Source organism: Haematobia irritans, chromosome 1 (assembly GCF_050003625.1).
Source record: "Haematobia irritans isolate KBUSLIRL chromosome 1, ASM5000362v1, whole genome shotgun sequence".
Taxonomy (NCBI): Eukaryota; Metazoa; Arthropoda; class Insecta; order Diptera; family Muscidae; genus Haematobia; species Haematobia irritans.
This window is the reverse complement of record NC_134397.1, coordinates 39,762,265-39,778,506: the sequence shown is the minus strand read 5'-3', so window position 1 is coordinate 39,778,506 and position 16,242 is coordinate 39,762,265. Positions and strand designations below refer to the sequence as shown.

Sequence of the window (16,242 nt, the reverse complement as noted above, 5' to 3'; positions counted from 1 at the left end):
GGACAGCTAAGAGATTTATTTCAATTCAATAAACAACAAAAGAGGATTAATTCGTGCTGAACTTAAACGTGGTCGTACAAGCATTGAAGATGAACCACGTAGTGGACGGCCAAAAAAAGCTCATCATAACTGTTGATGAGTCATGGATCCACCACTATACTCCAGAGACAAAAGAACAATCCAAACAATGGACTGAAGCTGGAGGAAGTGTCCCAAAGAAGGCAAAAACAATTCAATCGGCTGGTAAGGTTATGGCAACGGTTTTTTGGGACTTCAAAGGTATTTTATTGATTGACTATCTGCAAAAGTGTAAAACAATAAATTCAGAGTACTATTGCAACCTTTGAATCAATTAAATGTAAAAAATCGAGAAAAACGTCCTGGCTTACAACACAAGAGTGTTTTAACAATGGCTAAAATCAACGAATTAAAGTACGCGTTCCTTGACCACCCACCTTATTCTCCTGATTTAGCTCCCAGTGACGTTTACTTGTTCCCAAATCTAAAAAAATTCCTTGCTGACAAGCGTTTTACCTCAAATGAAGATGCAATTACAGTTGTAAACCACTATTTTGAAGATCTTGAGGAAAACGATTTTAATCAAGGGATAGAATTGCTAGAATAGCGTTGGACTAAGTGTCTTGAAGTTTAAGGAGATTATATTGAAAAATACAAATATTTTTGAAAAACTAACTATTCTCTTTCTTTGATAGGCTAAGAAGTTTTGGAACCGCTCTCGTAGTCTTATATCTATGTCTTTATTCCAAAGTACGCTAAGTCTAAAAAAGTGAATTTTACAGGAAACAAGTTCAAAGTTTTTTTTTGGAATTTCTCAAAAACCGTATAAGATAGAAATTCCCTTTCATATTTATTACAATTTTTTTAGTATGTACGAACTCAAACTAGTGATAACACAACATGGCTTAAAATGACTTAGACTACTTAAGATCGAACAAAGTTTTTCGCTCTTTTTGGATTGGAGATTTTTTAAAAACTTTAGTAGAAGTGTCCCATAAATTCGAAATTTTGACAGTATGTAATTCACATCAATCCGAATAGAAAACAATGAACTCCATCAAAACATGCTAAGTCGACTTAGCTTACTCTGGAATGAGGGAATCGATATATTTTTTTTTTTGCTAAGCAGTGGTATATTTACATACATATGTACTTATATGAGATATGCTCATTTGTATCAATTCATAGGATTTTAATCATTATCATACTTAGACAAAATGTATAATATATTTTTTTTAAACATAGACAAATGGTACGCCTCCTTTTTTGTTGTATACCAGAAGCATCATATTCAATCAGAATATATGATAAATACATTATTCTCTATAAACTTGCGACTACATTGTGAATATAACTATAGATTCGTTACAAAAAAAGCTAGTGATACTAAAAAGTTCTTCTGCATTTTTAATGCGCTGAACATCTTATGATTAAATATTGAACCGAAGTTATGGTAAAAACATAAAAAAAATTGTTCAACGATGAATGTATGCCCTACTCGACCAACGATTTTCAGCAAGTTGACTGTCTATTAATCTCAAAAATTTAATTATAAAGGGCGATACGGTCAAAATTTGGTCAAGGGAAAACGCGTGTAAATCGGTGATATCGTTTATTTAAAAAATCAAATTAATTTTTTTTTTCAAGTTCAATTACTATAAAATTCGGGAAAAATATTCAGTTAGGCTTTCGCTTTTCCAAATCCGAATTGCCGGGCCTCACGCTTGACACCTGCCACCAGATTTTGTACAGCCACCTTCTTCGCCGCAGAAAGCCAGTTTGCCTAGAACTGCTGCTCGTCCTTAGCAGTTTTTTGGTCTTCTTTAGGTTCCGCTTGACAATAGCCCAGTATTTCTCAATTGGGCGGAGCTCTGGCGTGTTGGGAGGGTTCTTGTCCTTGGGAACCACCTGCACGTCGTACCACTCCATGGCCTTTTTACCGTAATGGCAAGATGCCAAATCCGGCCAAAACAGTACGGAACAACAATGTTTCTTCAGGAAAGGCAGCAGACGTTTATTCAAACACGCTTTCACGTAAATTTCTTGGTTGACAATCCCGGAAGCTATGAAAATTCTGCTTTTCAAGCCACAGGTACAGATGGCTTGCCAAACCAGATATTTCTTTGCGAACTTTGACAGTTTTATGTGCTTGAAAATATCTGCTACCTTTCCCCTTCCTTTTGCCGAATAAAACTCCTGTCCCGGAAGCTGCTTGTAGTCGGCTTTGACGTAGGTTTCGTCGTCCATTACCACGCAGTCAAACTTCGTCAGCATCGTCGTGTACAGCCTCCGGGATCGCGCTTTGGCCGTCGTATTTTGTTTATCATCGCGATTTGGAGTCACTACCTTCTTGTAAGTCGATAGTCCGGCCCGTTTTTTGGCTCGATGCGCGGTTGTAGACGATACACCCAGCTTATTTGCGGCATCTCGGAGAGAGAGGTCAGGGTTTCGCTTGAAACTACCGGCAACTCTCTTTGTCGTCTAAGAGGCTTCCGGTTTTCGATTTCCCCCGATCCAGACTTCCTGGCTGTCGACAAACGTTCCCCAAACACTTTAATTACATTTGCAACGGTTGATTTGGTAACTTTTAGCGATTTTGCCAGCTTTGCGTGCGAGTAGCTCGGATTTTCGCGATGCGCGAGCAAAATTTTGATTCGCTGCTCTTCTTGCTTGGGCGGCATTTTGACAACTGAAGAGTGAATTCCAAAATCAAAATAGGAACAACATTCTACACACACACACACCTTCAAAATGAGGGGTGTTCAGGTTTTTTAAATGCAAAATTGAAAGAAATAAGTCATGTTTATATTGACCAAATTTTGACCGTATCACCCTTTATCGTGTAGGCTATTGTATGTATACGAAAAAAAGGCCGATTTCGAATTTTACAAAAGAGTCTTTCCATATTCATTACGTCTATTACATATTGCTAAAGTTTATTGTAATATCGTTAAACCTAAACCAGAAAAGACCATGAAATTTCGAATTAAATTTTGAATCTTGACAAGTTGATTAAGTTAATACAAATTTATCGGAATTCACTTCAAGTTCATTTGCGTTCACAGCTTCTATATGTAGATTAAATAAAAAAAAAACAACCCATTTATTTATTATTTGTACTTCAATGATACAAATACAAGTGACAAGTGCATACCACACTCTTATTATTTTCTGTATTTATTTTTCGTTATTTTGTCACTCACACTTGATATGTTATCATCATTGTTTGCATTCTTTTTCGCATATATTTCGTTTATGGATTTGGATTCTTGTACATCATAATCTACTAATATACAGATGTACGAAGCTTGAAGAAATTCCGTAAATGGTTTTTTATGTTTCTACCATGATTCACATCTAAATGGTTGCTCTTTTCTATATTTAATACATGTGTGATACATCAAGACCGCATTAAAGGTCACCGATATTAAAATCCCAGGATGATGAATAATAAAAAATATTCACCGAAACATATTTAAAAATAATCCATTCTATGATGTTAGTTTCGACACATATTTATATAGTTCAGCGATTGAAACGAGCTATTTGTGGTTTTTTGGTTTATATTCAGAGAAAAATGCCTTTAAATAACAGAAAAATGCCTTTAAATAACTGTTATATTTTTTACAACTTCATCTAAACGTTTCAAATGTTACATGATTCATGCTAATATATATTTTTTTATTTTTCAGCTCAAACATATTTTTAAAGGATACCGAAAGAAAACAGCAAATACAATTCTTTTGAATTGTACATAGAAAAATATATGTACATATATCGCCTAAATTTTTTCAATTAAAATTGATGTTTTAAAAAATATTCTATTGAAATTTTTATTGATTAAACTAATTTTTTAATTGAACCGCGTGGCCAAAAATAGGCGAAATTCCCTACATGTAGGTTTTCTCTCTAACAGGTTGGCTGATATGTCCCCGGTCAAACAAAGAAAAACACATTTTTTTTGTCAAAATTCGTTTTTATTATTCAACATAGTTCCCTTCAAGAGCGATACAACGATTATAACGACCTTCCAATTTGTTGATACCATTTTGGTAGTACTCCTTCGGTTTTGCCTCAAACTAGGCCTCAGTTTCGGCGATCACCTCTTCATTGCAGCCAAATTTTTTCCCTGCGAGCATCCTTTTGAGGTCTGAGAACAAGAAAAAGTCGCTGGGGGCCAGATCTGGGAATACGGTGGGTGGGGAAGCAATTCGAAGCCCAATTCATGAATTTTTGCCATCGTTCCCAATGACTTGTGGCGCGATGCGTTGTCTTAGTGGAACAACACTTTTTTCTTCTTCATATGGGGCCGTTTTGCCGCGATTTCCTTCAAACCTTCAAACGCTCCAATAACGCCATATAATAGTCACTGTTGATGGTTTTTCCCTTCTCAAAAAACATAGGCCATTACTTTGCCAGCAGACTTTTGAGTCTTTCCACGCTTCGGAGACGGTTCACCGGTCGCTGTCCACTCAGCCGACTGTCGATTGAACTCAGGAGTGTAGTGATGGAGCCATGTTTCATCCATTGTCACATATCGACGGAAAAACTCGGGTGTATTACGAGTTAACAGCTGCAAACACCGCTCAGAATCATCAACACGTTGTTGTTTTTGGTCAAATGTGAGCTCGCGCGGCACCCATTTTGCACAGAGCTTCAGCATATCCAATTATTGATGAATGATATGACCAACACGTTCCTTTGATATCTTTAAGGCCTCTGCTATCTCGATCAACTTCATTTTACGGTCATTCAAAATCATTTTGTGGATTTTTGTGATGTTTTCGTCGGTAACCACCTCTTTCGTGCGTCCACTGCGTTCAGTGATGGAAGTGATGGAGCCATGTTTCATTCATTGTCACATATCGACGGAAAAACTCGGGTGTATTACGAGTTAACAGCTGCAAACACCGCTCAGAATCATCAACACGTTGTTGTTTTTGGTCAAATGTGAGCTCGTGCGGCACCCATTTTGCACAGAGCTTCCGCATATCCAATTATTGATGAATGATATGACCATTCCTTTGACATCTTTAAGGTTTCTGCCATCTCGATCAACTTCATTTTACGGTCATTCAAAATCATTTTGTGAATTTTTTGATGTTTTCGTCGGTAACCACCTCTTTCGGGCGTCCACCGTCCTCCGTGCTCATTTCACCACGCTTGAATTTTGCATACCAATCAATTATTGTTGATTTTCCTGGGGCAGAGTTCGGAAACTCATTATCAAGCCAAGTTTTTGCTTCCACCGTATTTTTTCCCTTCAGAAAACAGTATTTTATCATAACACGAAATTCCTTTTTTTCCATTTTTTCACAATAACAAAAGTTGCTTCAAAAAAGACGCCCTATCACACAAACTAATTGACTTACAGACGTCAAATTTTGACACGAATCATTTGAAGGTTGGTACTATATAAAAATAATATGCATTTAAAACTTGCGACACCATCTATGTGTCAGACTGGGGACTTATCAGCCAACCTGTTAAATATATTTGTAGGAACAAATACACAAAAACGTGCGACTTTTTCCCCTACGACAATTTTAAATCATTTTTATATTTCGGCTGCTACGGGGAAGACAAAATAGTTATGTACACCGCCGCTTTGTTGTTGATGTTGTTGTAACAGTTTTTAATGTAGTTTCATCCATTTCGTTCTATGCTTGTGTAGTTCAACTAGTAGCCAGATCAAGGAACTCTGCGACAAGGATGGTTTGTGTCCAGAGTGATCTGGTGGTGAGACGGGTAGGCTTAGCTGGGCAAGCGAAAAGGTGACGAGTGTCATGTGGCCCTTGATTACAGTTGGGACACAAGTCAGCTACGCTGCTATCAATCACTGATAAGTAGGAATTGAGGCGGCTGCAACTTGTCTGATCTTAGTTAGTCTGCCGTGGGAGGTCTCTCTCCTCCGGTGCTATGGGCAGCGGTCGGACTCCGAGAACAGGATTAACCTTGTAGCTTCTCACCGCTTCAGCTACAGTATCCTCATGAACAGGACCTGTCTGGTATGCTGCCTGATCTAGAGGCTCTCTTTTATAACGCTGGATCTCGGGCTCTAGAAGGTGAAGATCAACCAACCCTTACATTCCTGGGTGGAGGTTGTCTATCCACAAGATGGTGATTTGGATGACAACTACGATAGCAACCCAAAAGGTACAACATTGACAACATGTAATTGTTTCGACGCACTGGGATGATCTTGGTCTCCGCATAAAGGTGATCCAGGGGTGTACTGCGGAGACATCCTAATTGAAATGTCTTCAATCACAGAAATGATAGTATCAATTAAAAAATTAATTGAAGGTCAATTAAAAAATTAATTGATCCAATTAAAAAACTAATTGATACTATTAATTTTTGTGATTGACTTTTGTTTCAATTAAAAAATATGTTGAATCAATTAAATTTTTAATTGAATATTTTTTAAAACTCAATTAAAATTTTAATTAGAAAAATTTTCGTGAAATTTTTTTCTGTGTAGGTTTTTTTTTATTACAAAAATAACGGGTAGCTCATTGTTGTTTGACTTTAAACAGGTGTCCTCATATGTGGACAGAGGGCGGTGATGGGTTAAAATGAAATGGAATTTTTATAAAAAGAAAATCAATAATGTGTCGATTTTGCAATAAGCGACTTATTCAAAAGTTAAAAAAAGTCGTAAGTTGAGTTTTTCATAACAGGTTGGCTGATAAGTCCCCGGTCTAACACATAGATGGCGTCGTTAGTTTTAAATGCATATTATTTTTATATAGTACAAACCTTCAAATGATTCGTGTCAAAATTTGGCGTCTGTAAGTCAATTAGTTTGTGAGATAGGGCGTCTTTTGTGAAGCAACTTTTGTTATTGTGAAAAAAATGGGAAAAAAGGAATTTTGTGTTTTGATAAAATACTGTTTTCTGAAGGGGAAAATACGGTGGAAGCAAAAACTTGGCTCGATAATGAGTTTCCGGACTCTGCCACAGGGAAATCGACAATAATTGATTGATATGCAAAATTCCAGCGTGGTGAAATGAGCACGGAGGACGGTGAACGCAGTGGACGCCCGAAAGAGGTGGTTACCGAAGAAAACTTTAAAAAAATCACAAAATGATTTTGAATGACCTAAAATGAAGTTGATCGAGATAGCCGAGGCCTTAAAGATATCAAAGGAACGTGTTGGTCATATCATTCATCAATATTTGAATATGCGGAAACTCTGTGCAAAATGGGTGCCGCGCGAGCTCACATTTGACCAAAAACAACAACGTGTTGATGATTCTGAGCTGTGTTTGCAGCTGTTAACTCGTAATACACCCGAGTTTTTCCGTCGATATGTGACAATGGATGAAACATGGCTCCATCACTTCCATCACTGATTTTTTTTTTTTTTTTTGAATTTTTATACAAACTGGCATTTAAAAACTTTTCTAAATCGTCTCAAACTCGGCTATAACAATGAGATCATTGAGCTAAACATAGAATTGGGCAGCCCTGATTGATAAGAGGGAAGTTCACTATCTAACAGAATTGGGTCCCTAAATTCAGTGTGTGTGTGTGCAACAAACGACATCCACACTCTACATAGTCTAATCTTTTGGCTATGTGCTATATCTTATTAACAATAGATAAAATTAACTTAATTTACAAAATCCCAACTCTTTCATGAATAATGAAAATTAATGATGACCATGTCACTTAAGCAGTTGCCATTAAGAGAACTGCTTATCATTCAGATCGATAAGGTTTACCTTACACTATGACGCATTCCATTCATTTTTTTCTTTTGTTTGCTAATAAATGAATCATCGACAAATTATTTATCAAAAGTGAGATATTAATAATGCAAAACAAAAAGATTAATAAATATATAAAACGTGTGCAATTTTAAGGATGCTAACATAAACTTTATAATTTTTTAGGAATTTTTTTTCGTAAAAACTATTGAGAGAAGAGAAAGAATTATCTTAAGAAATTTTTGTTTGATATTTTCTTTGCTTGAAACCACGGGAGCCACCGTGCACCACGGGAGCCACCGTGGTGCAATGGTTAGCATGCCCGCCTTGCATACACAAGGTCGTGGGTTCGATTCCTGCTTCGACCGAACACCAAAAAGTTTTTCAGCGGTGGATTATCCCACCTCAGTAATGCTGGTGACATTTCTGAGGTTTTCAAAGCTTCTCTAAGTGGTTTCACTGAAATGTGGAACGCCGTTCGGACTCGGCTATAAAAAGGAGGTCCCTTGTCATTGAGCTTAACATGGAATCGGGCAGCACTCAGTGATAAGAGAGAAGTTCACTAATGTGGTATCACAATGGACTGAATAGTCTAATGGCGATTTCGATTGGGAAAAACGGTGCAACATTCTCTAAATTGATTGCAAAATATGAAATACACTGTCATAGCTGTTGCATCATGTATCGCTTGCAATATTATGAATTAAAAATAGCTTTTGAATGACACTATCATTTGGGCGAAAATACAATGAGGAAAAAAGTAGTGTAACACCAGGCAACATATTTTTTGCGAAACGAAAACGCCCTAAGTGAGCCTGATACGTCGGGCTGCCACCTAACCTAACCTTGCTTGAAACTTCGTCAATGAATAAACGAATGTTTTTATTTTTTTTTATTGTCATTTTTGAAACATTTGTTAGGAAGCAAATATGCGAGTCAATATTTATACAAATGGATTTAGAATGAAGAGCCAGTTGGGTATGATATAATTGCAGAAAAGCTATCGGAAACAACTGTAATCATTTGTAATGTCTGAATTGTTGACTCAAATTTGAAGACCATTGTCGATTTGCTGTGACAAAATTTGCGTTCAACCCAACAGGAAAATTAAAATTGCCTCCCCCCCATTAATATCTATATTTTGACTCCAAAGAATGGGATCTGACTTTGTATTTAGCAAACTTTTTACCAAATAGGGTGAATATCATTTATTTTCCAGTAGCCCGTCCCGACCATTGCATTACACCTAAAAAACGTTTGGCCATGAAATGCTTGGTTAATGCAAAGTAACTTTGTCATAATGCAAAGTAACTTTGTCATAAAAAAAATAGTCATCATCACATCTCTCTTGGGAAAAATAAATGCTCTAAAACTGTTCCATTAATATTCTATTGTTGTTTTTTCTTCTATTAGCGGCTATAATCTAGGCAGGAAAACCTACAACCATATCGATTGAATTCTGAAATCTAATCAATGAAAGATAACAAGCCAATTGAACAAGCGAAAAAAGAATCAGCTAACCAGACTAACTGAAAAAAACAAGGTGCCCAAGAAGAAAGTTCACTCAAAAGGGAGTTGAAATCCCACCAAAGCATACACGCATAATAGAAGAACAAAACAAATCAGCTGAGTAATAGTAGACCCACCAAAGAACCAAAAAAAAAAGAAGAACAATGAAAGCAAGTTTATGCAACGTGTCATAAAAAAATAACTAATAACCTCTATACACATACACCATTCTCGCATAGTAGAGTAGTGCGAGATGAAGTTGGTGTTCTACTACTACATAATAAAAAGAATGTGGCATGTGTGGGTGGGTGTATGAGAATTGAAACTGATTTCATCAATAATAACAATATCAAAATTTCCTCTGTATTTGCGCTCACTTATTACTGATGAAAAGCCCCCCATATATACTACAAATGACGATGAACTAGCTAGAGAGCTAGACTGCATTGGACATTAATTCGAGAAAAGAGAAATTCAAAAAGAGCAGCCCGCATCAAAGTGTACTCATATCATATTTGAATATAACGCGACTCATAAATTGGCTAATGACTTCAACAATTAAACTTACTGTTTGGAAAGAATGGAAAAAAATCCAGAGAAAAAATGTACGTCATCGTACCAAAAAAACAACTTGGACAAGGGTTGCCAAATCCCCATATGAATAATTAAAACTGTTTGTTAGTCCAACTAATAAAAATCTCATTTATTTTTTTATTCTAATTAGCGTAATGCTTAAAAATTTTACAAAAAAAAAGTACCAAACAAAAAAAATTTTTTTTCCAAATTTTTTTTTTCTATAGAAAATTTTGTCAAAATTTTATTTCTATAGAAAATTTTGTCAAAATTTTATTTCTATAGAAAATTTAGTCAAAATTTTATTTCTATGGAAAATTTAGTCAAAATTTTATTTCTATAGAAAATTTTGTCAATTTTTTTTTCTATAAACAAATGTTATCAAAATTTTATAGAAAATTTTATCAAAACTTTATTTCTATAGAAAATTTTATCAAAATTGTATTTATATAGACAATTTTTTCTAAATTTTATTTCTATAGAAAATTTTGTCAAAATTTTTTTTTTCTATAAAAAATGTTATCAAAATTTTATTTCTATAGAAAATTTTATCAAAATTTTATTTCTATTGAAAATTTTGTCAAAATTTTCTTTCTATCGAAAATTTTGTGAAAATTTTATTTCTATTGAAAATTTTGTCAAAAGTAGAATGCAATTAATTTTTACTATTTTTTACGATTTTTGTTTTTGATTTTCATTACTTTACTTATAGTAAAATAATTGAGATGAAATTTAGTCCTCAAAAGTACAAAAGTGTACGAGAATGAAAATTTGTCAAATGAAAATTTTGTCAAAATTTTATTTCTATAGAAAATTTTGTCAATTTTTTTTTCTATAAAAAAATGTTATCAAAATTTTATTTCTATAGAAAATTTTATCAAAATTTTATTTCTATAGAAAATTTTGTCAAAATTTTATTTCTATAGAAAATTTTGTCAAAATTTTATTTTATAGAAAATTTTATCAAATTTTTTTTTCTATAGAAAATTTTGTCAAAATTTTATTTCTATAGAACATTTTGTCAAAATTTTATTTCTAAAGAAAATTTTGTCAAAATTTTATTTCTAAAGAAAATTTTGTCAAAATTTTATTTCTAAAGAAAATTTTGTCAAAATTTTATTTCTATAGAAAATTTTGTCAAAATTTTATTTCTATAGAAAATGTTGTCAAAATTTTATTTCTTTAGCAAATTTTGTCAAAATTCTATTTCTATAGAAAATTTTGTCTAAATTCTATTTCTATAGAAAATTTTGTCAACATTTTATTTCTATAGAAAATTTTGTCAAAAGTAGAATGCAATTAATTTTTACTATTTTTTACGATTTTTGTTTTTGATTTTCATTACTTTACTCATAGTAAAAAAAAATAAGAGGAAATTTAGTCCTCAAAAGTACAAAAGTGTACGAGAATGAAAATTTTGTCAAAATTTTATTTCTATAGAAAATTTTGTCAAATTTTTTTTCTATAAAAAAATGTTATCAAAATTTTATTTCTATAGGAAATTTTGTCAAATTTTTTTTCTATAAAAAATGTTATCAAAATTTTATTTCTATAGAAAATGTTATCAAAATTTTATTTCTATAGAAAATTTTGTCACAAATTTTATTTCTATAGAAAATTTTGTCACAAATTTTATTTCTATAGAAAAATTTGTCCCAAATTATATTTCTATAGAAAATTTTGTTACAAATTTTATTTCCATAGAAAATTTTGTCAAATTTTCATTTCTATACAAAATATTGTCAAAAGTTTATTTCTCTTTGAAAAATCTACCAAAACATAAAGAATTCTACCAATTTACCATACAGTAAAAAATATACCATTTTGGTAGAATTCTACCAACTGTGGCAACCGTGGGTATGATTTTTTTAATGGATTTATACAAAAAAAGTAACAGGTAAAAACCGTATATATTAGCGCGATAATGCGAACTCAATACCGGACTTAAAAACAATGTGAAAGTAGAATGCAATTAATTTTAACTATTTTTTACGATTTTTGTTTTTGATTTTCATTACTTTACTCATAGTAAAATAAATGAGAGGAAATTTAGTCCTCAAAAGTACAAAAGTGTAGGAGAATGAAAAAATACTTAAACCTTTTAAATGTTAAATACAAATAGAAAAATGTTTATCTATAAATATGATTACTGATTTTGTTGGCAAACGTCGACTAAAAAACGTCGATTTGTCCTTATTCTCAATTGTTTTGGTGAATATGAAAACCATGTTCCGATATTTGGAATCTCAATTTTTTTGAATTTAGTTTTCTTATAAATAAAAAAAAATTGAGATACTACAGGACTTTAATTCAATTTGTATTTGAACTTTTTATTAAAAATAACTATGTTGCCAAAATTTAAACTTGTATGTTTTTGCATTAAGAAAATATAGCCAAACGAAAATGTTGCAATTTACGATTCCAAATATCGGAACACATTCTTTCATATTTTTTTATTGATTTTCCGACTCAGATTTGTGTCAGAAATTAAAAGAATGAAAAAATATATTTTATACGGAAATAATTAAAATTAATCTTTGTATTCATTTTCAGGGATACCAAATAAATATGGAGGCGAAGGACTAGCGACATAAGTTTAAAAGCATGGACAAGAGGAACAAAGCTGTTTAAATGTACTTTTTGATTAAATCCCAAAATTCCACCGAAATTTTTCTACTTTGGAAAAATCCATGGCTAGCACTGGACTATCGATCTCAAATAAAATTATAAAATAAAAATTAATAAAATATTCATCTACGAAAGAAAAGTTTTATTACAATAAAATCAATGCTTCCAATTGTTTGTAGACGATTATGCCTTATAGGCTATCAAATACTTGGGGAATTTTTAAAACTAACTTGAAATTATATAAGTAAAATTTATTTCATAAGCCGTAATAACGAAGATGTATTGACGACGGAAAAGATTTTTTTTAGAACACTCAAAAAACTATATCTGGAACTTCATCAGGACCTGAAGATGATTTAGACCAAAATAACGGGCAATATATACTTATTCCAGATATTTCGCCAAAGTTTAAAATCCATATTAGTTTAAAAGCCAACTGAATGCTATATACATTTGGAGAGAAAGTTGCACGGCAACTAAAGCATTGGAAAATGTTTACGAATGGAAGGGCCAATAGCTTGAGACAGAACCCATGGGAAAATATTTAAACAAATAAAAAAATGGTCCAAGCCTTTTAATAAATAATGTAAATAAGGAACAAATCTACTTTAGCACAAGTTGTTAAAAATAAACAAAAAATTTTTTTTTGTGAAGAGAAGGGATTTTAAATCGAAAATGTAAGTACAAAATTTTTCGGAAAAACCTTGTTTTCGAGATATCGACATCTGAAAATCGGTATTTTCCTTTATATTTGTGTTAATTCTGACAGGAATTTTTCATGAAATTAATAAAATTCCGTTTTTTTGCGTATGTGGTAAAAATAGTACATTCTAAGAAGAAAATATTAAGTAACATTTTTGTCGGAAGAGCGTAGTTTTCGAGATAACGACCCTTAAAAATTGGGTATAGGTGGCCGGGGTTTGAGACTTTGGACCCTGTCCATAGGAGAGGACAGGGTCCAAAGCGGGCTTACGCGAACCCAAAGAGGATAGGTAGCAGGCCTTCGGCCGGGGTTTGAGACTTTCTTCTATGGACAGAATCCAAAGTGGGCTAACGCGAACCCAAAGTGGACAGGTAGACGGCCTTCGGCCGGGCTTTGAGATTTTCTTCTATGGACAGAGTCCAAAGTGGGCTAACGCGAACCCAGGACCTCTCCGGGTCCATGTTATTCTAAATATATCACTTTTAGGATGATTATGTGCGATGGATACCAAATACAATATACGTGATCATGAAAACTTTAGGATCCCGTAACTCCGAAAATAGGTCTTTCCGACAAAAGGTGGTATATCACATTTTGTGTTTCGAATCGAAAAGTCTACACGCCAAAAATTGAACCAATCGGACCACTTGTACTAAAGGAGATTTAAGCCGTAAATAAAAATCCATAGTAATAACAATCCCTCGAATTGTGTGTTATTTTTAAGTGCGAAAAGACGTAATACATATAGATGATCTGAAGGTTTTGAGCATTAAGGAACGCCATATACGTCTTTGGGGCATTAAATCCGTGTTGGGGACCTCTGATTACTGTACGGGTGTGTGCAAGAACATTGTCCAAAATCGAGCGAGCACACATGAACTTTTCACATTTTTATGCTTTGAGATCAATATATTTGTAATGACAATTTTGTGATTACTGTGAAAATAGGCCAAAATCACATCATTAATATTCCTTTTTGGTTTTACATAAAAATACATGGCAACCCTGATTTGAAGCAAATCAATCATTAAGAGTCAACTATGCACGAGCCCATAGATCATCTTTGAAACACTGTTCTCAAAATTTCATTCGTACAAAGAATTTAAAACGATATGGCAGCCCTACCCAATTACTGGAGGAATGTTTTTCTTTGCTTTTTAGCAATTTTGAATGAATAAACACACTAAAAAAAGTGGTCAATAATTAAATGAAAATGGGGTAAATAGTACAAACTAAATGAATGTTACCATAATAAATTGTATATATGTATATTTACCTTTGAACAAATAATCGTATTCATCTTCCCTTGTGCCCATTTTAATGTGTGTGTTGTTGTTGTTGTTGCTTTCTCTACAACTTTCTGACGAGCGAAGAGGGTTTTAAATCCCGATGCTTCTTATTATTATATAGGTATATGGTAAAATCCTTTTGTCTAACTGGGATATATTTTATGCTATTCCTTATACTTAGTATTTCTCCTTTATATCAATTTACAATAGTTTAATGTTTTTGGACTCTCCAATTATTCTCTATGTGTGTATATGCTATTACTGCTGCTATTCTAAACAACAAAAGAACATTTATAAATGCATTTTATTTGTATTGAAGTAACCGACCGAAAACCAGATATCCAAATCACAACTCATACACCAATACCAGCAATCGCTTTTTTTTCTTCTCCGCAACAAAGGGAAATATACAAAGAGTGAAGCACATCGACGAATGTAGTTGGTTATGGAATTGGGATTTGAATAGCGTAGTTTTCCCAAGTAAAAATTACAAGTGCAGCAGCTAAAATTAACAAATTTATAGAAGAAAAATTTAACAGTAAACCGTACTAAAACGACAACGGGCGAGCAAAGAAGTCAATGATTAACATATACGACGAACCAACATCACAGTCAAATTCGTGAAAGATATGAAAGAGAGGAGAGAAAACTTTTCTATGTTAATTTCTTTTTTTTTTTTGTTATAAAAACCACACCACTATGACCAAAATGACGGGCGGTTGCTTTTCTCCCTTGTCATCACTTTCTTCTATTGCAAAAAGATAAAGGTCTTTGTTTTCTCTAATTTATCACCATCTGATCGTAATTATTTCAATTCAAATATTGTATATTTAGTCAAATGAACGACATTTTTGTTAAATGACAAATTTGTTGTAGAAACTTCAATGATTATTCTTATTTATTTTACTTTCGAGATGAATTAATCACCTTTTTGCGACTTGACTTTTCGCGACACACAAGAAAATTCTTCTAAACCATGAAACATCTGAAATTAAAAGCGTCCCATAACGGGTCAAACGTATGCGGGGGGAAGTAAGACATGGAGCGCTTTTTTAAACGGCGTAATGTAAAATTACCGCCTTCAATTACCGGCGTTAGTTTCAAACGACTATGCTGTTCACTTATGCAAGACTTATGTGGTGAGTTTCCTTCGCTGTCAGTTTTTGCAGAAAACATTAGGTGAATATTAATCCGCTAAAATTAAAAAAATAAATCTGAGCACAAGAAAAGTTTTTTGTTAAAGAGTACCGAGTGGATCCTGTAGATGAAACGCCGTTAGCCCCACACATCAGAAACCCAATAAAAGCGTGCGTGCACTGCGGCGAAACAAAACGAAGGCGTTTGAGCAGTGTTGCCCAAAGTATTTAGTTCGGTAAAAATTGCTGAGTAGCATCTTAAATGGTCCCGGCATTAGAAAATGAAGATGGTCTATTTTTTCGGCATCGGCTGACATTACATTTTTGACTCTGGCGGAGGCGGCTTGGTGCCTAAATATCGGTATACACCTTTAACGAAATTTCCGTTACCCATGAGAAATACATTGCTATATTTGCTAACGAAAATTCCGTGAGTTGTTGTTGTTATCGACTGTTTATATTTTATCCCGTAAGGTGGGTATTAAGTTCAAGTTTAGCCGGTATAAAATCAAATTGAGGTTATCAGAATGGTAATGAGATTAATTGTACAACCAATTTTACAATCAAATTTACATTTCATTCAAATTTTCTGAGATACATTTTTACAAAATTATTACAGCAGCTTGATGTTGATTGATTGTGGGTGGAAGGTTCAAAATTTTGGCGGAAA

At 33.4% G+C, this 16,242-nt stretch overlaps 1 protein-coding gene and 1 long non-coding RNA gene across 11 annotated transcripts in view; one reads left to right on the top strand and one right to left on the bottom strand.

The window, feature by feature from the left end:
- Positions 1 to 15,503, bottom strand: part of Rab11 (RAS oncogene family member Rab11) — a 36,963-nt gene extending 21,460 nt beyond the window's left edge. For 3 of the 10 annotated variants that reach the window (XR_012717900.1, XM_075289920.1, XM_075289912.1), the window contains exons 1-2: positions 15,229 to 15,372; positions 14,424 to 14,708 (exon numbers count right to left, since the gene is read on the bottom strand). Coding sequence is in view for 9 of the 10 variants with exons in the window: in XM_075289920.1 (XP_075146035.1) it covers positions 14,424 to 14,463 (40 nt within the window). In the remaining variant the exon portion in view is untranslated. The other 7 variants (XM_075289914.1, XM_075289913.1, XM_075289919.1 and 4 more) reach the window with 7 other exon arrangements.
- Positions 15,498 to 15,998, top strand: LOC142220657 (uncharacterized). The gene is made up of 2 exons (XR_012717901.1): positions 15,498 to 15,615; positions 15,680 to 15,998. It is a non-coding gene; the product is annotated as an uncharacterized LOC142220657 (long non-coding RNA).
- Positions 15,999 to 16,242: the final 244 nt, after the last annotated feature.